Below are 24,587 nucleotides of genomic sequence, written 5' to 3'. Positions count from 1 at the left end.
ATATGTCCTTGTTAGAGGACTAGGCCTTATTAGAAGCTTTAACCCTATTAAGAGTCGGTATTACAATTTTAAAAAGTAGCAAGATGAGCCCACTGATTAAACATGCTTATATAATGATATGTTTTTGTACATAAAAGGTATAGATACAAAAACCTCTTGAAAATGATGATATCTTCAATATCTGATTTATCCTTTGTAGCTATCTTCACAAGACTTCACATATACTTTCCTTTCTCTTCTCTAGCATAAAGTGTTTCTCATATAACAATTGTATTTCAATGACATAGTCATCACATGTAATTTCAAATATCGTTCCTTTATACCATTTTATTTTGTCATGATGGCTTCCAAGTCTTCACATGTATCCCAAAACACAAATTTTACCTTTGTTAAGTTAGGGTTAACATCTAGGATTTCATCCCATTATAGTTAAGTAATTATTTTGGTAAATCAAAATAATTCCTTAGCACAATTTACCATTTCCTAGCCTTTGTTATGTTCTTCCTGTACATGACTCTAACTTGTAAATCATTGATATCTCTATCCATGCATCTCATTATGATATGCACTCTAAGATATAGCATCCTCATACCATGTACTATCTTCCCTTAACTGCCAATGCACCAACTCATTTGTTGTGAACCTCACCAAACAAAAGGGTATATTTGCTAATAGTTAATCTTCATGACACTTGGACAATTTTCTTTTGCTCACTAAATATAGAATATATGTTACAATAAATAAAAATCTCAAAGTATCTTCATGTTCTCCTCTTCGCCAAATTTTTAATAATCTCCCCCTTTGGCATTGATGGCAACATATGAAAAAATTGGCCAAGTCCAAAGATATCTAAATTATAAAATATATAGTTTTTACATGGCCATAAAATATTTTTCAAAATATGGATCATTTATCTTTATACATCATTTTTACAGTATATAGTCTCCTCTCCTGTTAAAGTTTTTAGTCAATTTGTATTTCAAGTTTGAGTTGATTGGTTAGGGTTTTGACATGTGACTTTTGGTCAAGAGAGGACTTAATTTTAGCTAGCTCCCCATTTTGATTTGTTGTTGAAGCTACATGCTATCACATTTGTTTATTGTATCAAGGCTCTAGGCCTACCGAAGGGTTGAGCATTGGTGCCATGTAGTGTCTTAGATGAGAAGGAAATATATTGTAAATGTATTAAGAGATTCTATGTTGTAATGTGTCGATAGTCAATGAGGCTTAGTGGTTCAAAAAATTTATTGCAGCTTGAGCATAGCATATTCAATATGGGAACTTTTTGTGTCAAAGTTGTACAAAGTGGATGTCTCTCCTATTATCAAGAAGACATATTAGGTAGTTGGTTAAGCACGTGGGGTACTAATCCCACTAAATATTTCCTTTATCTCTGAAAATGAAAATAGAACATAAATAGCATTATATCCACCATGTGATAATGAAAGGTCAAAGTTGGCCATGAGAAACAATGAGAAATAAGCCATGATTGCAGGGTCTGCATAGAGTCAATTGTTTAAAATATAGTGAAAACTTTTACCAAATGTAGTTGGCATGTGTATTCAACAACCATCACCTAATGTCTCTGCCAAAATCATCCACGCTTATTTTTCCTTAATAGAGTCTCATCACCTATAAATATGCAAATAAGCCATGGTTTTTCTTTTTCTTTTCTAATAATAACAGTGTGGTCACGTGTAGTTAATAAGCTCTGCCCAAAACAACTTGATGTGGTGAGATGAATTAATATCTCACCGCCTCTCCCTTGGGGATAATAATCAAAATAAATACAAAGATGGACATTGTATTCGATCTCAGATAGTGCACCTCCAAATATTTTTATATGAAAGGCATAAAACTAAAGGTACAACCTTATATGTCATTATGAGCAAAACATGACCAATTTCATCCATATCAGCGGACAACATTGATCAGAGGAGAAGTGGGAAATATAGATAGAAAAGGGGAGTAATACGAAGGTGATGTGGAGTACCCTATGTGGTATTATGTTGTAAAATGGAGGAGTTAACATGAGTCACCACCCCGTTAACTTCAATAGGGTTAGAATAAAGATAAGTAGATTTATGTGAATGTTTATCTTTATTTAAGAATCTAAATTTTCAGTGAATAATATTTTCATTAGGAATATAGAGGAAATGAAATCCAATTATGATCAGTGAATTTTTATTTTTGAAGTAATAGAATAAAATTCTTATAGATTAAGGATTTTATCTGATCTTATATAAATGGCTTTATGCTGGTCCAAGTTTTGGAGTAATTTATATATAAGTGACTAAGTTGATTATTATATTAGTCTTACTCTTATTTATATTTTCAATATGTAAGAGTTATTTTCCTTCATTTTTTTTTCAAGAATGTTCTTATAGGAAGAGGGAGGTTGATATCAATTTCAGAGGGAGTTTGACACTTATTTTAAGTTATAGGAACACATAAGATTGAGATTCAAAGGGAAGCTATCATTTCATTAAGAGGCAACCTTGAAGTAGGGACAAAATAGAGGACATGGTTTAGTCAACCTTTTATGATTTCAATTATAAGAATCAGAGGGATTATTGACTTCTTGTAAACTTTTGGTATCAATTATATGTCATACCCACTATGCACATCATGAGGAAGTGATGACTTCTGGATGATCATTACTTGCATTTGCATAAGTTATGCTAAGGTGATGATCTTACAATAACTTGTATCACGGGATCAAACAAATTGATTATATGGTAAATGTTATGCAAATTGATGTTCTAGAGGGCCATTACACACAATACTTGGTGAACATCTTGCATCTCAATATTTTGGAAGGCCATTACTCAAAGAGTATTTGGTGAATACCTTTTGTCAATATTTTGGGAGACCAATACTCTTGATATCAAATGTGATATCAAATCCATTTGAATACTTGGTGAATACTCTCGATATTAGATGTGATATCAAACCTTATCTAGGTACTTGGTGAACATCATGTGTTGATACTCTAGAGGACCAATACTCATGATATTGAATGTGATATAAAATGGTGGAAATATTCTAAAATATCCTTAAAATTGTTATTTGTAATATTACATTGAAGTAATATTTATTCTTATGTGTTCATCCTCTCTAACTAAGAGAGAGTGTTGATGTGTGGAAGCTTTAGTTGGCTAAATTTTGTGCTATACATTTTGAGTAAGTGTTGTACTTAAATCCTATGAATATTTATTTTGTGAGACCTACAACTATGTGTTTATATGTCATTAAATTGACTATCTTTGAGTTATTTGTATAAATACATATTAGTGATGTTGGTAAGTATGCATTTTGTGAGACTTATGGCAAAGAGCTTAGAGACTAATTATAATGTCTTTGAGTTATTTGTATAAACACATACTAAGTGTTTTACCAACTAAGAGCTTAGATATCATTAAATTGAATGTTTATGGATTGAGTAAAATAGTGATAGACCATTATCCTTGATTATCAAATTGTATTTACCCTTCTTGACTAAGAGCAAGTGTTAATACATATATCACAAGGTATAATTATATGTGTATGTTTATTATATAAGATAAATTAATATTATAATAATATGTATACCTATGGTTATATTTATTATAATAATATAATAATAATATTATAACTATGTTATAATATTAATTATTAATTAAAAAATAGACATGTCCCTTAAAATGGACATGTCTATTCATGGCTTATGCTTATTAATATGAAGAGAGTTGCCTTTGAAACATATATACCAACACAAGGCAATGCTTAGTACATCAAAAAATGATCCTCATAAACTTGCATCTCCCTCTTACATTATAATTTATATCATCTTATACATGCAATTTTATATACAAACACTCCCCCTTTGACATCAATGGCAAAGGTGAGCCAAAAACTATGTATAGGTCAAAATTGTGAGTATACCTTTATTTCATTCATCTTTTACTAATTGGATATGCTTGTAAGCTCACATAAGCCATACGATAAAAACCTCAAAGCATCTTCATATTCCCCTCTTACTAATCAGATATACTTGTAAGATCACATAAGCCATAAGATAAAAACCTCAAAGTATCTTCATGTTCTCCTCTTAGCCAAATTGTCAACAATCTCCCCCTTTGGCATTGATGCCAACATATGGGAAAATTGGCTAAGTCCAAAAATCTCTAAATTACAAAATGTGTAGTTCTTCACATGGTCATAAAATATTTTTCAAAATGTGTATCATTTCTATTTATACAGATCATCTTTTACATTATAAAGTCTCCCTCTTACATTATACCTTATATCATCTTATACATACAATTTTATATACAAGCACTCTCCCTTTGACATCAATGGCAAAGGTGAGTCAAAAACTATATACTGGTCAAAATTGTGAGTCTACATTCAATTCTATTGTACTGATAGATTGGTTAGAAATATTATGCAACCAACAAAGCCACTCTTCAAACTGATTAGACATTTATTCTATTCATCTTTTATTGAATCCAATACACTTATAAGTGCACATAAGCCATAAGATGCTAATCTAGCGGCTTGAAAGTCTAGATGAGTAAAATATTCATAAGATACCTTAGCCTTTAGACAATCATCAAGATACTCTTATACTAGATTAATCTTCAAAGATAAATGTTCTCTTAATAGAGAAAATCTTTGCAATATCTTTTCCCTACTTGCCTTCAACATTCTACGCTTATCATGTATTTTTTTGATTCTTTGCTCCAAGTCAATAACTTGAGCATGTGTATGTTTTAGCTCATTGATCACACTTTTCAATTCATTTTCTTTTCTTATTCTATGATGTGAAGGTTTGAATGTAATCATGTGATAAAGCACATTTCTCATATAACTATTTTCCTTCATGTACGCACTATCTCAATTCTTTTATGCATGTATCTAAGTTTGCCAAATCATCCTTGACATTGTTACATATCTTGTTGAATATATTTGCATCATGTTTAGCTTGGGATTTCACAATAGAAACTTTTACCAATGTCTTGAATTGATTGCCAAATTCTTCCATTACCTTGTTTTTCTTTTTTGTGGGTCACTCTCATTAATTTATAATCTATCAGACTTTGCATTTTACATGTCATTTTATCAAGAGTCTCTTGAGTACTCTTGGGTGCCTTGCTTTTCTTAATGATCTTGCTTGTAGAAAATGTTAAAACCTAACCAAACGTTTCAATATTTGCACCACCTGTGGTTGCCAATGGTGTATGGTTCATCATGCTTTATGGACATGATTCTAATGGATACTTTGATGAACTTGGAGTTTCTTTGCTTGGTTCCTTGGCTAGTATAACCAACTATAGCTATAGGGTCTAAGTATCATCTTTCTACCCTCCTTCCTCTGACTTAGTCTTTTCTACCTTTTTCTTCTTATATGTGGCCTCTTGGGTTTTAATTTTTTGTCTAACTGCTTCTTCATTTTCAACTTCTATAGAGTTAGGGATAGGTGTCAATGTTATGGAGCTTGTCATGGTATCAATCATTTCTTATCTTTTTCTTCTTTATCCTCTCATTTTTCTTTGGTCTCTCCTTTCTTATTTTCTTCCTTCTTTTCTTCATCATCTGATCTTGAGCTTGAATAATCAATAATATTTTCTACTACCAAACTACTAGGATTCAATTGTGATTGTGTACCAAAAGGATCTGTTGAAGTATTTACAAAGTAATCTTCATTGGCATCTAATGTTATGACTACTCCCCCTATCATTAAGCTTTCTTGATGTGGCATGACTATCTATTTGGGTGCATCCAAGGTGTGGGTTACCTTATCTTTTGAAATATTTGTTGTGTTGTCAACTATGGTGTCCATAGGCATTGTAGCCTATTCATCTTTGCTTTATTTCTCTTTTGTTGCTAGGGTGTCTATGTGAGTTTATGGTGCACTGTCCTTGAACTCTATCATCACTTTTATTATTGCTTCTTCTATTTCCTTGTTCACTTGCTCATAATTTCCCCCCATAATCAGAATTTTCCTCATCTTATTTCTCAATAATGGTTCTAGGGTCTTCATGATTCTCCCAAAATGATCTTCACTTTCAATTTCACAAAGTTTTCTGACAATTCTTTCCCTTATTGCTTTATCTTATTTTTTAACTCTTTTTCATTCTATTCCTTATCCTCCCATATAATTCATTTGGTATTTGTCCATGAATGTTTATAATATTTTGATTAAACAATATCATATATCAGATTATAGTATTCTCTAAATGCAACTTTTCAAAGTTTTAATATAGATTATAAAAATCTACTTAACTTGGTGAGATTGCCTTCATTTATAATCATGTTGTTCATATTCTCAAGCTAAGGTTTACATTTCTTTTTACTCTCACTAGTGTCCTCTAGTTCATCTTTTATGTTTTAGATCTTGATTGATCCCGTAGAGATGGAATTAGTCCTCTCATTTTCTTAATTGGCTCCCCTTCATGCTCCTATGACCTCTTCTATTTGCCAATGTAAGTGACAATCATTTTGTACCTTTTGTTAGGTTTGATAGTTGTCTCTCTTACTCTTTTTGGCTTTGGTGACTCCTACTTGTTTTTATCTCAATTGGAGTTGTTGCGGAGGTACTCCTTATTGATCTTCTTTGAGATATTATTGTGGCTAGTTAATATTTTGTTATACTAATTTCTTCTTTAGATGTAGCAGGTGTTACTATTGCATAAGGTGCAATAGGTGATTGCACTGCAAATGTCACTCCCATAGAAGGCCTACTTTCAACTACAAGTGGTTTGGTAATTAAGATCCAAGATTGTCTAATAGCTCTCATTTCCTTAGCTATGCCTAGTGCCTCTTTAAATCCTTCTCTGCTCATCCCGAATTCCTTAATAATTCACCAATTTTCTTATCAGTTTTCTTCTTTATTTCCTTACTGTATAATTGTCCTTGTACTTCACTCAAATTTTCTTCATAAGTGCCCCATCTAGGACACTCCTCATCTCTCTCTGATTCTAAAATTAGTTTTGCATACCCTTTAATCATTTGTTCATTTACTTCATAACCCATAGGGCTAATGAATTTTACTCTAGGCTCTATTGCCTCCATGCAAGTTACATCTGTTTCAACCATAAAACATAATTCGTCTATACACTTTTATACAATAGCAAGTGACATTATGAATCTTTTCTTTATTTCAGTCTAAAATTCCTTCATCATTTTTGATATATCATCTATTATTCTATCAATGAGTTCTTTTTTAAAGTAGTAGGTAATCATTTCCATTGTCATCTTATTGGAATCACATTCATAGTTAGGCATCACTAGAAATCTTCTCATTACTTGAAAGAATAGATGTATCAAAAGTGACTCAAGTTTGAATGTGTGTGTTTTACTTTTCTTAATTATGTCCAAATTGTTAATCAATTGTGGCTTAAGAATTTCACACATATTTACCTCTTTATTTCCTATAGTCATCATATAGGCTACATGAATAAACCCAATAGGCATTAAGTTTACTCTTGAACTATAGTTCGTCTTGTATCCTATGATCTTGTTGATCAATCTAACATTAGTTTGTTTTATCGTATCAAGATTCATGTTTTAGCCATTTGATACAAAATTTCTGTTGATCTCAACTAACTTTGTGAATTTTTCTCATTGACAGGGTTACTACCTTCATTGCTAAGTCCAGTAAGTTTATGAATTATATCATTGGTAATCATGACAGGAATTTCTCCTACCCAAAAGATACCCTTATGATTCTTGCCTAGTATAATTTTGGTTCATTCATGTTTATCAAATTTTCTTCAAAGAACATGTTCTTAGTGATATTTAGGTTATCTAGGTGCTCAAACTGTTATTTAAAAGTCAAATCATTATTGTATACTAGGTTTGTGTCCTTGTGAATGTCATTTTCTCCAATTTATTCAAGTTTATAGTGGATGTATGTGTGGATGTCTTCAACAGGTAAAAGCCAACTTGGAACTTGCGCAAAATATCTAGATGGATCATACTCAAGAGAAATGCAAGGGTGCTTCTTAAACTTATAGCTAGGTCTCTCATTAACATCACATACCACTGGAATTGCCATTTTTTCAAAGTTAAGCCTTAAAATATGACTGCATAGGTGATAAATACCTCTTAAAATCACAAGATTATGACTTTAGTGAATTCACTTTCAATCTTCTTCAAACTCTTCAATTTGGTCCTCAAATTTTCTTTCTAGGGCTTTCCAACTCTTTGCACAATCAAATGGTGTCCATTGAATTGATTTCAACCATTAAATCCGATTGAATCTAATTATGCATTATTTGTGCAAGTACACATGACTTAAAAGGTTGAACTTATCTTTAACGACAAAACTATTTTTTATTGGTGCACTCATGTATGAACTCAGAATTACATGCACACTTAATTGTAGCTTCCTTTTATCCATACCAAATTATTTCAAACTTCGCAAGTCTTAATTTGATCTCTTAGAGGCTAAATAATTTTCTGATGTCATTTCCCCTTTACGAATGAATAGATTTCTTAGATTGATAAAATTTTTTCAACAACTATTATTGAGTTCAACTTATTTTCAAATGTGTCACTTCTCTTCTTTTCTACCCATATTTGTGTGCTTGTAGGTGTCCTAGCTTTAATACATGTTTCATTGAATTTTTCTACATGCTCTTTTGCATTCTCTTTCTGTCTATCATTTCTATTTTCATTCCTTCTCATGTGTAGACATTTCTTCTATAGTTCATGTTTTGTGATTTCATATTATTTGTTCTCATATTGTGCATCCTATAAAATCTTGTTGTATGTCCCAAATTATTGCAAACCTAACATGCTATTACCTTGTTTCAATATCTAGGTCCTGATTGGCTGATATGCAACCTACAATTTCTAGCAAAATGTCCAAAGTTGTTGCACTTATAACACATGACCCCATGAACTTTATCTTAAGATTGTTAATTTCCAAGCTCATGCTTTAGCATCTCATTCTCCTTCTTTAGCTTAGAAACCACGTCACTATCCTTGATATAATCATTTGACTCATTCTTCTTAGAATTAGTAGACTGAATCCTCTACTTCAACTTCTGAATGATAGCTTTTGCCTCTTTATATTTGTTCTTCAGATTGTCTCTTTCTTTTGTGATATTATTAATAATCTTAAAACATGCACATGTAATCAAACTGAAAAGTAAACTTAACAGTAACACAATGCAACTCATAACACCATTATTTGTTAACTAGGGAAACCCTGGCCTAGGAAAAACCTTGGTGGGGATGACACCCACAAAATGATCTACTAATCAAAAGTATCTTGTGAAAGATATTGACCTTGTTAGGAGTTTATTGCATCTGTATAGTGTTGTTGTCCTTGTTAGAGGACTAGGCCTTGTTAGAAGCCTCAACCCTATAAGGATTTGGTATTACAATCATAAAAGTAGCAAGATGATCCCACTTCTCAAACATGCATAAACAACAATATGTTTACGTACACAAAAGGTATAGATACAAAAACCTCATGACAATGTTGATATCTAATCTATTCTTTGTAGTTCTCTTCACAAGACTTCACATATACTGTCCTTTCTCTACTCTAAAGTTCACCTCATATAAAAATTGCATTTCAATGACATAGTCATCACATAACTTCACATATAGAAATCTTTCCTTTATACCCTTCTATTTTGTCATGTTGCCTCCCAAGTCTTCACACATGTCCCAAAACACAAAATTGACCTTTGTTAAGTTAGGGTTAACATTTAGGATGCTATCTCATAACAATTAAGTGATTATTTTAGTAAATCAAAATAATTCCTTAACACAATTTATCATTTCCTTTCCTTTGTGTTTTGCATGTATGTGATTGTAACTAGTAATTCAATTATATCTCTATCTGTATAGCTCATTATAGGATCCTCATACCCTATATTATCTTCCCTCAAGTGTGCACATGCCAACTCACTCACAATGAACCTTGTCAAATAAAAAGATGTCTCTACTAATAGTTAATCTTCATGACAATTAGATAATTTTCTAAGTTATCTTCTCCAAAACATAACTCCAGAATCTACTCACTAAATATAGCATATATCTTGCCATAAATGACAACCTCAAAGTATCTTCATGTTCCTCTCTTAGCCAAATCACCAACACAAACACCTTCCACCTCAGAAGGTGATCCACCTTTAATGGACATGTAACACAAACATCTTCCCACTTTTGAAGGTGACCCAATATGTAGTGGACATGTGACACAAACATCCTTCCACTTTGGAGGGCAAAAAATCTTTAATAGATGTGCTAGTTTTACTTATCCAACTTAGGTGGGTGATATATTGTCACTTTATGTATCCTATCATAAAATGAAGAGATATGTCATAGGATTAAGTGATTTGTCACAATCTTATGCCTTCCTAAATCTCACCTTGGTCTATTGAACCAAGAGGTCTCTAATGCACTATCAACTAGTCTATTCCATTCTTGGTGATAATATACTTTATTATTGTCATATATGTCATCTTTGGTTATTTTGCTTTCAAGTAGGTTTTTAGATCTTGGGTGACTATCTCCATAGACAAATCTTACAATTAGCCATAACAGAGGTTCATGGCTCTAATTTTGTAAGATCCAAAATGTGTGAACCTTTATCTGATCTTGATCTCCTTGATGAAGATGAAGGTTTCTTAGAAAAATAGTACGACCAAGATAGTTATAGTTGTGAATCCATTGAACTACAAGTCCATAATACTAAGTTGAGTAACTAAGGTATTGCTAATATGAATTTGTGCCATTGTTTGATAAATCTATATGATAATTCACTTCAAGATTATCTTCAAAAATAAATATATTGATCTAAACAAGTCTAAAGAAGATTTCTCATATGAATCTACAAATAGAAGTTTAGATGTTAAAAAATAATAATCTTAAAGAATAATTTAAACAATAATTTTCAATTTTAATCTTCTATATGTAAAAAAGCGTACCTAACTTACCAAATATAATATTTTGGTAACTTATAACCTAATTTATCCCTAAAATGAAAACATATGAATGAAAATAAATCAAAGAATAGAAAAGAAACCAAACTTTTAACACAAAAGATGTAAGAAATCGCTCTAATTTAAAATATAGATATCCTTTGAAATGTGCACATCTTTACAATTTAATCCCCACGGATTTTGAGATGCCCAAATTAGGGTGCAGGACTATTTAGCACTGAAGGAAAATCAATATGAATATGCAAGATTCTGCCTTTACAATATTAAACAAATTTTAGCTGAAATAATTTAAAGCGGAGCCCACATCGGTACTTCAGCAGCTACCACGATTTAGACTTTCTTGGTGCTACTTTCGTTGTAGAGCAATTTATCGAACAAGGGTTTAGGGTTCAACCAAAAAATTTCTACAAATAGGTCCTACTGGAAAGTTCAGCCACTGGAAGTTTAATCCAACCCCAAAATCATTGCAACGTGTTTGGGCCGAGCATCATATGCATTGAATCACACTGTATTTTTTATGTTCGAATTCCCATTTGAATTGAACAAGGTGTTCGGCCAATTTGGAATAAATGGCCCTGCTTTCTGGCGTTAGGCGTCTGCTGGGACGTACTTCAAGTGTTCGCCTTTTGCCCGCCAGGGAGCCCTGTGTAGCCATTGCATCTTCTTCAATGTGCACCACATCGGATGAGATTGTGACTAAAAAGCTTTTCGTAAGCGGTAATACTTTTCTCTAAACCAATTATTTGCCTTGTTGCGTTTGTTTCATGTACGTTTGCGTGTTATGCAATGAATTTTTTTAATGGGTTAGCAATCCTATTGAGTGGAAACCCCAGTTGAGTTAGAAATTGTAATGGGCTCGCAAATTCTAATCTTCTGTTCTCACGGAGGAGGCATTGCATACTTCTTTCTGCTGTTCCGCACATAATGCTCATTGCTATTCACTCGTTGCTTTTGTTCGGAATTTTTTGTTTAATAAATAAGAAGGGGTCTTCGTCAAATAGATTCTACGCATTGCCGAAATGGTAGCTAATGTTGGAATAGGTTCGACCAGGTTGTATCCCCAGTTGCAGGCAGCGACTCAACGTCTTCCGCCGCAAATAACGGCACTTAAAGCTTCACAATCAGAGAATGCATTTTCAGGGGAAGATATTGAATTCCGCACATTCATTTTTACGGATTTTTCATCAAATTGGACGTGTTAAATGAATGGAAACGTAAATTTTGTATTTTCCGATCGCAAGTCAGAGTGCCGATAGTCAAGAAAACCTTGTCAAAGTTGTCAAGGACAGGTCTTTCTACTTACCTTGTAGTTCGTTCAAATTGCTACCCCTAAATGTTGAGGTGATTTGCCTGTTCAGGAGCAAAGCTAGACCTAGCCAATTGCACTAGGAACTCTAATTGGTCTAAAAAAATAAACTTCAAGCATAAGTTAGTGCTCTAGCTGATCTTGTTTCATGTTTTATTTTTTAAAGATTTGTTCCAGCCCCGAGCATTAATTAGAAAATATAGAAGTAATTAGTATAACTATACATTAAAGCTTAGCCTCTTTGCACTTCAATGATAAGGACTGAGTAGAGATTATAGGACATATAATGGCTAATTGACTAAAATCTTATCTTTATATATGCATGCCATCGTTTAGGGCATCTACTATGGGTTAAATTTTTTTGGTGTTTTCAAGAGTATTTGCAGGTAATACCTTGAGGAATCATCTATTCCCTGTTAATCAAGCTGTATACATTTTGATCTATTTTAACACAATCTTCAAAACTATGGACATGGGTACACTCTCTTTCATGTCTTGGTCAGAGGTTATATCCTCACAAAGTTCTGTTGTGTATTATTGTGACTGAACATATATCTGTAATGCATATTCTTTTCTTCTGCCTTTTCTGTTTTGGCTATTTTGTACCACAGTTCATTGCTACTTATGCAAGGATAGTGTTCTGGCATTCCCTGAAATGCATTACCAGCTGAATGCTTGGTATTGGATAGATATGGATTTGCTTTTATATTCCTTGACATGAACTTGCAAAAGGGAACACTTTGAGGAAGCCACTTAATGTCAAAAATTATTTTGTTTTCTCTGACTCATTTGTGATTCTATTTGGTCAAATACCATTGTTTGTTTCCAGTAACTCTAATCGTTTGTTACTAAAGCCTCTGCCTCGGAAACATGACAAACAAGTTCCCAAGCAATGGTACTTCAGTTCTTAGCCACATGTCGAGTTAAATGATTTTTTTTGTAGTTTTTTGATTATGGTAAAAACAAGTTTTGAGGGGATCCGAAACCCCATACAAAAACCAAAAAAACTAGATTATCGAGATAAAAGTCCCACCAAGTTTTACAAGGACCTGGAACCTACAAGTATGGCGTCAAGCCAAAAAAAACAGGTTTTACAAGGACCCAAAACCTAAATAGTCAAATATACAATAAAGAAAGCTGGAAAATAAAATTGCATAACATCCAGCAGAAAGAGCCAAAACCAGCAACCCCAACCGGCAACCAGAACCTGCAAAAAATGATTTTTTGTAGTTACTTTCTGTTCCCAGTCTGTAATAATGATATTTAAGAGACTCTTCTATTAAACCACCAGGGAGGTCACCTGTTCCAGTACTACGTCCTGATGGGATCGGGCTCACTAATGCTAGTACAATCACACTCATCATAACCTCATTCCTTATTTTTCTCAGCATTATTCTTTATATCATAGTGTTACACTGGCTCTGGGGGACAATGGTACAGCTTTCTGGGACGGGAAAGAGGACCATTTTTTGGGGGTGGGAGGAGGATGGTGGCAAGGGGGTGGTGCTGTATATACTATATTAGTATATACTATACATATAGTACTTGAAATGCTAGTTATGAGAAAGTGTATAATAGAATAAGATATTAAGAAGCAAAATAGCAAAATTGCAAATGCTAGATACTAAATGCTTGAATATTGAATTAATAATTAGAAACATAATACTAAATAAATTTGTCATATCATGGAAGATTTGTATTAATAAAAAGTATCATAAAGATGACTAGAATGAGTAGCATGAATCAAAACAACAAATTTTCAAAATGTGGTGAAGGGAAGCCTCTAATCATCCCTGAGGGCAAACTTCTTATCCTTGGAACTTGGTGAACTTGGTATAAAAACATCAATTTGATTCAATGTGATTTGCCCATCAATTTCTTATTTTGTTTTTAAATTCAAAATCGAGGGTCTGCGATGGGAGTCTTTGGCGGGATCAAGGGGCAACACCCCTCACAAGGTCTAGGGGCAGTGCTTAGGGTGCGCTTCCTGTCATGATATAGGAGAGGGTTGAGGGGCAGTGATGCTGCCGCTAAGCACATTTTTCCTCTTGCATGGTCTTTGAATTCTTCAATTTTGAAGCATTTTTCTACCAAAATGCTAAGTTACCGATGCGTCTGGGAATAGGGGAATGCGGATGTAGATGTGTTTTGGTGTGGGGATGTGCGGGGGATGCTGCCAGGAATTGTGCCCTTCTCTTGTGGATGCGCGCGGGGTGCTTGGAAGAGCATTGGTTGAGCATCCGAGCGCATCCTGTGAGCATCCAGATGATTTGAGCAGCCAGTCACTTAAGCGACTTATTAAAACATGTGCTTAATATGTTTTTTAATTATATTTTTTTCTCTTATTTGCCTCACAACCCTAAAACAACTCTAAAAGAGGCCATTCATTGCCCATTCTTCCCATTTTGTTTGCAGCTGGGCTCTTTTCTCATTTGGTCTCCATTGTGGTATTTTGAAAGCAAGGTCATTATTTTTAAAGATGATCATTCGTAGGGTGTCTATTGAGCTTCCACAAAGGACAATTAAGCATCTAAGGTAAGCATTTGATCCATTTCATGAGCTTTTTTAGTGATTTTTTTTAGATCTTCATGAATTTTTCAAGTTTTGGAAGATTTTTTTCAAGATTGTATTGTGTATTTGCACTTGTATGTTTCATGTTCATAGTTTTTTAAAACATTTTGAAGTTATTCTTTTCTATTTTCTTATTAGATTCATAGTTTCTATTGTGCAAGAATGGGCACTACTGATAGTCAAAGTTCAGCAGCAGGGCAAGCTGAACGAAGTGATAGCTTCAATATTGATTTGGCATCTTCATTATGGAGACACACCACAAGATTGTCACAGGTTTCTAGAGGTGGGTCATACATTTGGAAATGCAATGTATGTCATAGTAAACCATTCAACAACTCATATTCTCAGGTTAGAGCTCATTTTATGGGCCCTACTAGTAAAGGAATAGCATTGTGCAAGGGAAGTAAAGATGGAAAAAGATTGAGTGATGCACAATTAGCTGGATTCATAAAAGAACAAGAAGCTGCTGATCATTTAGTGAGCAAATAAAAAACAAGTTTGTACAAACCTTCATCTACAAAGAGCAAGGTGAATGTGCTCACCGATTATGTTGCATCCTCCAAACATCCATTCTTCGAAGTGGGAGAGGAGGAGGATGAAGTAGAAGTTATTACTTGCAAAAGAGGTCCGTTGGATCAAGCATTCAAAATAGAGGCAAGAGAGATTGTTGATGAAGCAATTGGACGTTGCCTTTATGCCAATGGTCTCCCTTTCAATTCGGTAAGATCGCCATATCTAAAGAGCACCAACTCATTACATTAGCCCCAGGTTTGAAAAGGTGCGTACTACTCTTTTGCAAAAAGAAATAATTTCTATAGACAAAGCTCTTCCACCAATTAGGATGTCTTGGAAAACTTCTGGCATAACTATTGTGTCTGATTCCAATGTCCCCCAAAGGGGCAATGTTTTTGAGGGCTATTGATTGTGAAGGACAAGTTAAGGATTCATAAATTCTTTTCTAGAATTCTCATGAGGTAATAGAGTGGTGGGTAGTGAGAATGTGGTCCAGGCGGTCACTGATAATGTCACACGAATTGTAGGGGTGCAAGTGCTTTGGTTGAGTTTCAATACGACCATATTTTTTGGACACCATGCACTGTACACTCTCTCTCAACTTGGTCATGCAACAAATTGGCATCCAAATAGATTGGGTAAAGCAAATATACCAAGAGGGAGAGGAGATATAAATGTTTGCGACAAACCACCACATGTCACAATCTATATTCAGATCATTCTTGAAGTTGGAGTTGTTGAAAGTAGATTTAAAATTGTAATTACTTAGTTTCATTTATTTATTTATTTTGAATAAGTTTTATATTCATGTTCAATTATCAAATTTCTAGTTTATAACTTCGTTTTATATTTGATGTCATATTGTCAACTTGCTTATAGGTTGCTGAGACTAGATTTGCATCTCATACTGTTGTTCTGAAATGACTGACTCCTCAAGGTGCAATCAACAGTGGGCCAAATGGTTATTTGTAAGCAATGGGCTATATGGAAGGCTTCAAATTCAGACAGAGCCTTGAAGGTCAGGGGTACGATCTTGGATGAGCATTGGTGGGCTTGTGTGCAATTTGTATTGGATTTCACCAAGCCTATCATGACTATGCTGCTTTGCTGATACCGATGCACCTTGCTTGAGGGATGTGTACGATGGCATGGACACTATGGTAGAAAAGGTAAAGCTTTCCATACAAGCACACGAAACTAACCTTAGAGAATGTGAAGCCTTGTGCAAAAAGGTGGAGGATATCATTCATCATCGTTGGGAGAGGATGACTACCCCATTGCACCTCATTGCATATGCCTTATCTCCAAGGTACTATAGCCGTGAAATACTTGCTATGCTAGATAGAATTGCACCATATGCGGATGAAGAAGTTGCTACTAGGTGCTACATTGCATTTGCAAGACTCTTCCCAGATGATGAAATGCACAAAAAGGTGAGGCTAGAATTTGGCTTATTTGCATCAGGATCAAAACTTAGTCCATATGCAATGAAGGACCAAAATGACATGGGAGCTATCACATGGTGGTACATGTATGGTCAACCATTCAAGCATCTACAACCTCTTGCAATCAAGATCCTCTCACAAGTAAGTTTTTGTTTATTTATTTATTTAGCAATTGTATTCTACACTTTAGTGTTTAACATTCTCTTATTTGCTTTTCTTTTGTATGTTTAAGTTTAATTTTTTATGAACACTATTCAGGTTGCAAGTTCTTCTACTGAATGGAATTGGAGTACATACTCCTATATCCATTTAGTGAAGCACAACCGGTTGGGCTCAAAGAAAGCTGAGGACTTGGGTTTATATACATACCAACTTGTGTCTTTTGTCACATAAGGAGGATGGATACAAAGAAGGGTCAACCAAGCTTTGGGATGTAGCCCCTGACTTGGATGCAACATTTCAGGATCTTAATGTGATGATGGATGATGATGTTGATAACATCATAGCACGTGCATCTAGCACAATTGGAACCATCCATGGTTCAAATAAACTTGCAAGTGTTGCAGCAGGAGGAGATGATGAGAATGTGGAATTTTTTGAGAATCCTTATGATTCTGAATGACTGAATGTGATTTATGAATCTTGAGCCTTGACTCTTGATTGATCAACATTGAACCATGAACTATGTTTTGATTTTGTAATTCGACTTGCATTGGAATCTTGAACTTGAGTAATTTACTAATTAAATATTACTGTTATTTCAATTTGATTATGATAATGATTCAATGAATGTTTTATTTTTGTATATTTATTGTATTTCTTTGCATACATAAATTATAGTTGACAACTATATATATATATATATATATGGGCACCCAAACACATCCAAAATCCCCCACCAAAAGAATCTGCGCATCCACAGGTCAGTGCCCCGCACCCGCATCGGCGTCAGAACCGGCATCAGTAACTTAGCCAAAATGCATGTGTTTGAACAAAATTTAAAACATGTTCTTTTTAAAATTCTCTTTTATGGCTGTCCATCAGCAGATGTGCAGGCGTCGTCAAGACAGTTAAGGGATGCCTGGACATCCCCACAGTAAGTTCTGCTGTATTTTTTTCCTTTCTAGGTATGTATGAACAAGTTGACTGAGCTCAACATCTATACTAGCTACTTTACTGTTGTTTCTCTTTGTTTGCATACAGTTTGCTTGTTTCTAAGCTTGCCTGTATATTTTGTTTATGGCTTCACTCTTATTGTTTTTGTTTTATTTTTTCGATACAAACTACTAGATCTCTAATACTTCTTGTGCTTTTGCCTCTCATGTTAATGAATGGTATGAAGCATAATTTAGTGGATCTATTCCAGAACAGATTCGGAATAATTTTTCACAAATGACAGGACTTTCCAGGCAAACCACTGATGAAGGCTTGAGAAATGCATTTTCACAGTTTGGGAGACTCCTTGAAGGCAAGCTATGTTCCCTTCTTGTTCATTCTTACAGCGATTACTTGCTTATGTGCTGTTTTAGAGAGGTTTCCTTCATTTTCCTCATAGTTTTAGATTCTATTACAGCAAGAGTTATAACTGATAAGCTTTCTGGAAGATCAAGAGGGTTTGCATTTGTTAGATATGCTACAGAAGAGGAGGCTGCTAAAGCTAAAGAGGGGATGGATGGCAAAGTAAGTATTTTAATCACTTTATGGAACCTTCACCAATTTTCTATGCAGAGCTCATTGTGGGTATACATATAATAATGAGATTGTTTCTATACTCAACAGATTTTACCCGGAGGAGTCTTTTTATTGGGTTTACATTAATATTGTCATTATAAGATATAAATGGTTTCGTAAATGACAGAGTTGTCATTGGATATTTTGTGCAGTTTTTAGATGGATGGGTTATTTTTGCAGATTTTGCAAAACCTAGAACCCCTAAGCCACCGACTCCTCCTGAAGAGCCAAATCCGTATGGTCTGAATATACAAAAAACTATTGGTTGGTGTGGATGATGTACCTCTATATATCTATTCCATCGAGCTTGGAGTAAGGAATCTGTATTGGCAGTGTCTAAGTTACCACTCTGTAAGTTTAATTTTGCTACATTCCTATTAGAAGCAAACAAACACAAACCAAATTCTAGTAAATATTATTTAAGATGAGGTTTTTTTAATCACCTCATTTTGAATATGGTGGTTATTGTTTATGAGTTTGTGCCTGTGCACAACACATGGCACCGCAGAACTTTACACAATAAAATCCATTGCTTCTTGCTTATGAACAGACATCTTAATTGTTATTGATCATAAGTGTAGAGTTTGTGGTTTGATTACATGTCTATACAGTTACAGTGCCTGAGAAGCAGTGTTAAGCTTATTTTAAAACCTTTTTGTAGCCCAAGTTGACATGAAAAAAATACATTATTTAAAAAGAAGACAATACTTGAAGTCAGAAAATTCTGCATTTTTCAGGTTGCCTTGATGCCATCCAAATATCTTGGTTAGTGATGGAAAAGTACGGGTCATTTTATGGTTACTTTGTGATACTTTGGATGCTTTCACATAATTTAATTGGCATGATCAGATAAAATTGTGCAGACTAAATTTGAAATGTTATGATCATGTTATCTGTTAGATTGAGTGTAATTAGAAACTAGAGCTGCAGAAATACTTTCTCTATGTATCCTTCCCAAGGATTTCCCACATTTTTTTTCAATTTCTTGATGGTGATATTGGATATACCAGTGTTACTTGGCAGGTTTCTAGATGATAAATTTCATTTAAACTAATATGAAAGCTAATGCATTGACACTCTTTTGAAGATTAGTGGGCTCTATTATTGGCCATTTTACTATACTAAAAAAATGGTTCTGTGATGAAATAGATAGGCATTATCAACACATGGTTAAGTCTAAGGGTGGTTTTATTTTTCATTTATGCTATATGATTCAGGATCATTTTCATGCAAGTCTCTTAATAATATTCTCTCTTATCAATTGAAATTAGACAGAAATATGATAATTGGACCATACAACTAAAATTTATACCATTGGTGCTGAATTTTAGTTAATTCATATACCAAAGAAGTGTCTACAAAGTGATTGTTTGATGTATAAAAATTGACAATATAAATTGTTGTAGGCATTGAATAAGTGGCTGCAAATTGATTCATTTAATCAATTTCAAATGGAAAACCACTCTTGTAATATAGAAATTTGATTTATTTCTGGGTGCACGTATATCAACAGTCGGATGCCATATAATACAAAAAGATTCTTTGTATAATTTTTTTCCCTTCAAAGAAAAGTTCAGCATGCAGATGAGTGCTAAAGCATAGTTGTAGCATCCACAGAAGGACCAGAAGACTGAACCAACAACAACCTATGAGATAGGGCCAGTAGCAGCACCAGGATTGCACTCAACAGATAAGCACAGCCACCAGCCAGAGCCCTTTCACAGTGAACAAAATTCTGAGACGCAGCAAGTGTATAACCAGCAGCACCAATCAAAGTCTCAAAATCCCCCTTTTTGTCATACGTGGAAAAAACTAGAGGCCCATTCCTCATAGCAGCCTGAGAACCAACAGGAGGGGTAAACCCATCCTCAGCATCCAAACCACAAGAGACATCAGCATGAGAAGAAACAAATAGCATAAAGCCACCACCTGAGAGAAGCTCAGAACAGATTTCTTCTCGATTTTATAATGCTAGTTTGAAGCGTCATTTCACCAAGAAGCTGACAAAACTCATTTTCTCAAACCCGCAATACTCAGCTCCACGTCCAGTTTTAAAACATTTTTGACATTTGAAGGGAATCCCTTCATAATCCAAAGATCAAAGCCAACGACCCTTAAAAGATTGGATCAAGATCATAGTAGGCAACTTTTTAGAAACATCTAATTCAACCAAAATTTGGGCACTTGTAGAATGAAGAATGTTAGAGGATTCTTCATCTATCAGCAGAAAATCTCTTAGAGCATTACCAACTTCTGTGAATAGAGAGTTCACCCAAAAATGAAGTGGGGGAAAAGGGAGATGAACCCAAATTGGAAATTTATCAAACTTTTTAGGAGGATTGAACTTGGGGTGCTAGGATATTTGTTCTTCAATCAGCGGTGTCTTTGTTTATGCATTTTTAAAAATAAATAATTATAGATGATTCTTGAAGTTATGTTGAAGTTTAATTTATTATGGGGATGTTTGTGAGAAGCTAGCAAATTTATTACTCTTGTTTTGTGATTATACATGAGGATGTAAGTGAACACTACTGTTGTTTTTTATTCATCTCGAGAGCTATTTGTAGTAGTGTTGCTAGCATGCAAGGTATGTAATACATTTTTTCCTTTGTAAACTATAAAGAATGAGGGCTAGGGTTTCTATTGTATAATAACCACAAAGCTAGAGTACTATGAGACATTGATCAACCCTAATGAAGTGTACTTGTGATGCATGCTCCTATACTTACCTTTTTTTTATACATTTTCAGATGAATTTGGAGATGATCATTGTTAGGACGGGATTTTATGGGTGGAATGTATCTTTTGATTAAGGCAATCAAACCCTTGCAAACTTAACTAGCTATGATTAATTCTTTGAATAATTGTTGTAGTGGAGAATATTTGACAAGCTAGTGTTCTCTCTGAAATTTATTAATATGCCCAATTAAGGATTATTGTAGATGTTACTATTATTTTAACATGATATGTATGTAAGAAGTTTTTGAGGAAATATGTGACTCAAAAACCAAAATTTGTCATTTGCTAGTATATATTGAACTCTATATTGGGAGGTCTCTAAAATTGCTCCCAAATGGATATGTTAACAATGAAGAATAAGAGAAACAGTTTCTATGGTATAATATAATCACAAAGGTAGACTACCATGAGATATATCAAACAACTCTAATTGAGTGTAATTTTGATGCATGTTGCTATACTTTACTTTCTTAAGTAGTTCGATATACTTCAAAATGGTTTTGGAGACAATCATTTTGAGGGAGGGCGGTTATGGTTGGAAACTTTTAATTAAGGTGATCCTATGCCCTTGCAAATTTAACTAGCTATGATTAATTCTTTGAAGATTTGTGATACTAGAGAATAATTTGAAAGCTAGTGTTTTCTCTCTTTCCTATTAACGTGCGTGATTAAGGATTATTGAGTTCAGTGTTGTTTTAGCAAGTTTTGTTCAAGACATTTTAATGTATGTATGTAAGAAGTTTTTAGTAAGGACATTTGCGACTCCAAAGCTTTAAAAAATTATTTGTTAGTATATATTGAGGTCTCTAAAGTTTCTCCCAAATGGATTCAGAGTCGATCATTCTTAGGGGGGGTTAATGGGTGGAAAGGAAGCTCTTAGTTGAGGTCGTCTTATGCCCCTATAAACTTAGCAAGGTATGATTAATTTTTTGAAGAATTGTGATAGTAGAGGATGTTTGGTAAGCTAGTGTTTTTGTTTTGTAATCTACAAATGCATCCAATTAATGGTTATGGTAGGTTTTACTAGTATTTTAACACGTTTTGTTAATGTCATTTTAGTCTATGCATCAAAAACCAAAGAAGCTTTTGGTAGGGAGGCTAATGATTCCAAGTTCAAAACTTGTCGTTTGTTACTATAGATACCATATTGGGAGCTCTCTAAAGCTTTCTTGACAAGGCAAATTATGTTTATGTACTATTGCTCATTCTTGTCGTTTGTTACTATAGATACCATATTGGGAGCTCTCTAAAGCTTTCTTGACAAGGCAAATTATGTTTATGTACTATTGCTCATTTTTGACATGCAATTGATAATCATTCTTTTAAATGGTTTCCACCAATGACTAAAAATGTGTAGTAATAGTTGTGTGATACTATGCTCATTGCTAATATGTAGCATTGGGATGGATAGTGTAGGTTGATTAATGATGGACTTCGCAAATTTAATCATGAATGTAATTATTGTTGATTATAAGATATCATATATGTTAATAGCTACAAAAATTAGTAGAATCCTATATGGCTACATTGTTATATGATTTTTTACCTTGAGTTAATCATTTCTTAAAGCATTTAGATTATAATAGACAAGTGTTTTTTATTTATTATCTCCATGAGGATATTATGTGAGTTATGTAGTGAACTATTCCTTTAGCTCTATCTTGGTAGAATTGAGCTCTATTTCCATTGCCAAGAAAGCTCGAATCTGTGTAAAAAAATTTGGTTAAGGTAGGTTGCCCTTAGTCATATTTCGACTAGTGGAAGATGTCTTTATCAGACCTTAATATCTCTTATTAATTTGTCAAGCAATCTTGTTATCTTATGCTCCTTCCACTAAAACTTTGTAGTTGTCATATAGATAAATTAGTGGACATGTAATTTGTTAAAAATATAATAAAGTCCAAACCGTAAGCCTTTGTATATGAATTTGGACTACTGTTAGGGTTACTCTATCTTAGTGAAACATGTTTGGATGCCTTAAATTACTACGCCCTATTAGTACTGTAATGATTGTTTTTGTTTTAATGGTTTTTAATCTCCTCCCATTCTTTTTTCATAGAAATAATAACATTCATATTAATAAAAGGTTACAAGATTTACGTATAGATTTCTAGATAGCCATAGCCACCATAATCAACAATAGAAGAATCCTCTAGGAGCTCTTACAAGACAATTTAAGGAGATAAGAAAAAATTGGCAAGTTGATCCCAAGAAGCCAATATCAACTTCATTTAACAAAAAAGTGATTCATTTGGTCCTGATGAAGTAAGCAAAAGTTGATAATTTATTAACTCAGATCTCTTTAATCCTTTACTCACCATCTAAGCGCACCTTCGAAGGCCCATTTGGCAAAAGAATCAACCACCTTGTCCCATTCTATATTGATGAAGGGTACTCTCCTTATGAACACAAACTAACACAACAAAATAGATAAATGACAATAATTTGTTAGAATAAGAAATTGGCCTCTTCTTATCTCCAATAAAATGGAATCACAATATTCAAAATATGATATGCAAAACCACATGAGCATCTTCCTTTAATATTCTGCAAGCCAAAGACACCATATACATGTTAATCTTAGATTGGTTTTGACATATGAGTGACAATATACTTAAACCATTTACTTTGTTCATGCTAGTACATGCCGAGCATAAGTTGTCAGATAGTATATGTTGAGTGACAGATATTTAGTGCATGTCAAGTAAACAGTGAGTGCCGAGCCACTCAAGTGTCGAGTCACTCAAATGTCGAGCATATAGTATGTTCAGAGTGATTCAAGTGCTGAGCAGACAGTGCATGTCGATTCAGATGCCGAGTGATAGCATTGAAGTTGTAGTTGATGCCGAGTATCAGGGACTTAAATTGTTGAGTTATATAATTTTGATATAGTTGTTTGTAATGGCACAAACTTCTATGTAAACCATTTTTGGGCCAACATAAGGATTGATTTATGATCTTTGTTGATAAGGATGAATCTTAATTGTGAATCCCTATGCATTACATGCATCCAATTAGAAAAAGGGAACGTTTAAGCGACACAATGGGTGAATCACTATCATTGATTCATACCTAACCCTAAGTCACCTAGGTCTTCTTAAGGAAGACAAACCCTAAACTTTCTAAGAATACTAAGGAGAATTGAAGTGAGTTTTGCATGCGCAAAAAGAACATTCATGGTGATTAAGGTCTTATGAATTGAGTTACATTGCCGAACCAATTAAGGAGAACAGAGGAAAGGAATCAAAGGACAACAAAGATACATCTGATTAGAAAGGATCAAGTACACATCAGCATAGAGGTGATCTGACATTAAGCAATAGAGTGCTAACTGCA

The 24,587-nt window shown here is 33.8% G+C and overlaps 2 protein-coding genes across 4 annotated transcripts; both read left to right on the top strand.

The window, feature by feature from the left end:
* The first annotated feature begins 11,216 nt into the window (after positions 1-11,216).
* On the top strand, positions 11,217-21,675 carry LOC149578275 (organelle RRM domain-containing protein 2, mitochondrial-like). Of its 3 annotated transcripts, none has more exons than XM_089828043.1 (4): positions 11,217-11,663; positions 18,148-18,249; positions 18,355-18,461; positions 21,263-21,675. In XM_089828043.1, the coding sequence occupies exons 1-4, from the start codon at positions 11,516-11,518 to the stop codon at positions 21,323-21,325; spliced, it is 420 nt and encodes a 139-aa protein (XP_089684169.1). In that variant the 5' UTR covers positions 11,217-11,515; the 3' UTR covers positions 21,326-21,675. The 3 variants fall into 3 exon arrangements, with proteins under 3 accessions (XP_089684169.1, XP_089684163.1, XP_089684165.1); XM_089828037.1 differs by lacking the exon at positions 21,263-21,675 and adding an exon at positions 18,665-19,234 and having other exon boundaries at positions 11,231-11,663; XM_089828039.1 differs by lacking the exon at positions 21,263-21,675 and adding an exon at positions 18,665-19,234 and having other exon boundaries at positions 11,245-11,663; positions 18,181-18,249.
* On the top strand, positions 13,763-17,586 carry LOC149578276 (uncharacterized). The gene is made up of 2 exons (XM_089828034.1): positions 13,763-16,922; positions 17,040-17,586. The coding sequence occupies exons 1-2, from the start codon at positions 16,485-16,487 to the stop codon at positions 17,172-17,174; spliced, it is 573 nt and encodes a 190-aa protein (XP_089684160.1). The 5' UTR covers positions 13,763-16,484; the 3' UTR covers positions 17,175-17,586.
* Positions 21,676-24,587: the final 2,912 nt, after the last annotated feature.

Source organism: Cupressus sempervirens, chromosome 1 (assembly GCF_028749045.1).
Source record: "Cupressus sempervirens isolate cs-2001-9-10 chromosome 1, ASM2874904v1, whole genome shotgun sequence".
NCBI lineage: Eukaryota > Viridiplantae > Streptophyta > Pinopsida > Cupressales > Cupressaceae > Cupressus > Cupressus sempervirens.
The sequence above is the reverse complement of the archived record's forward strand: the minus strand, read 5'-3'. Positions and strand labels throughout refer to the sequence as shown.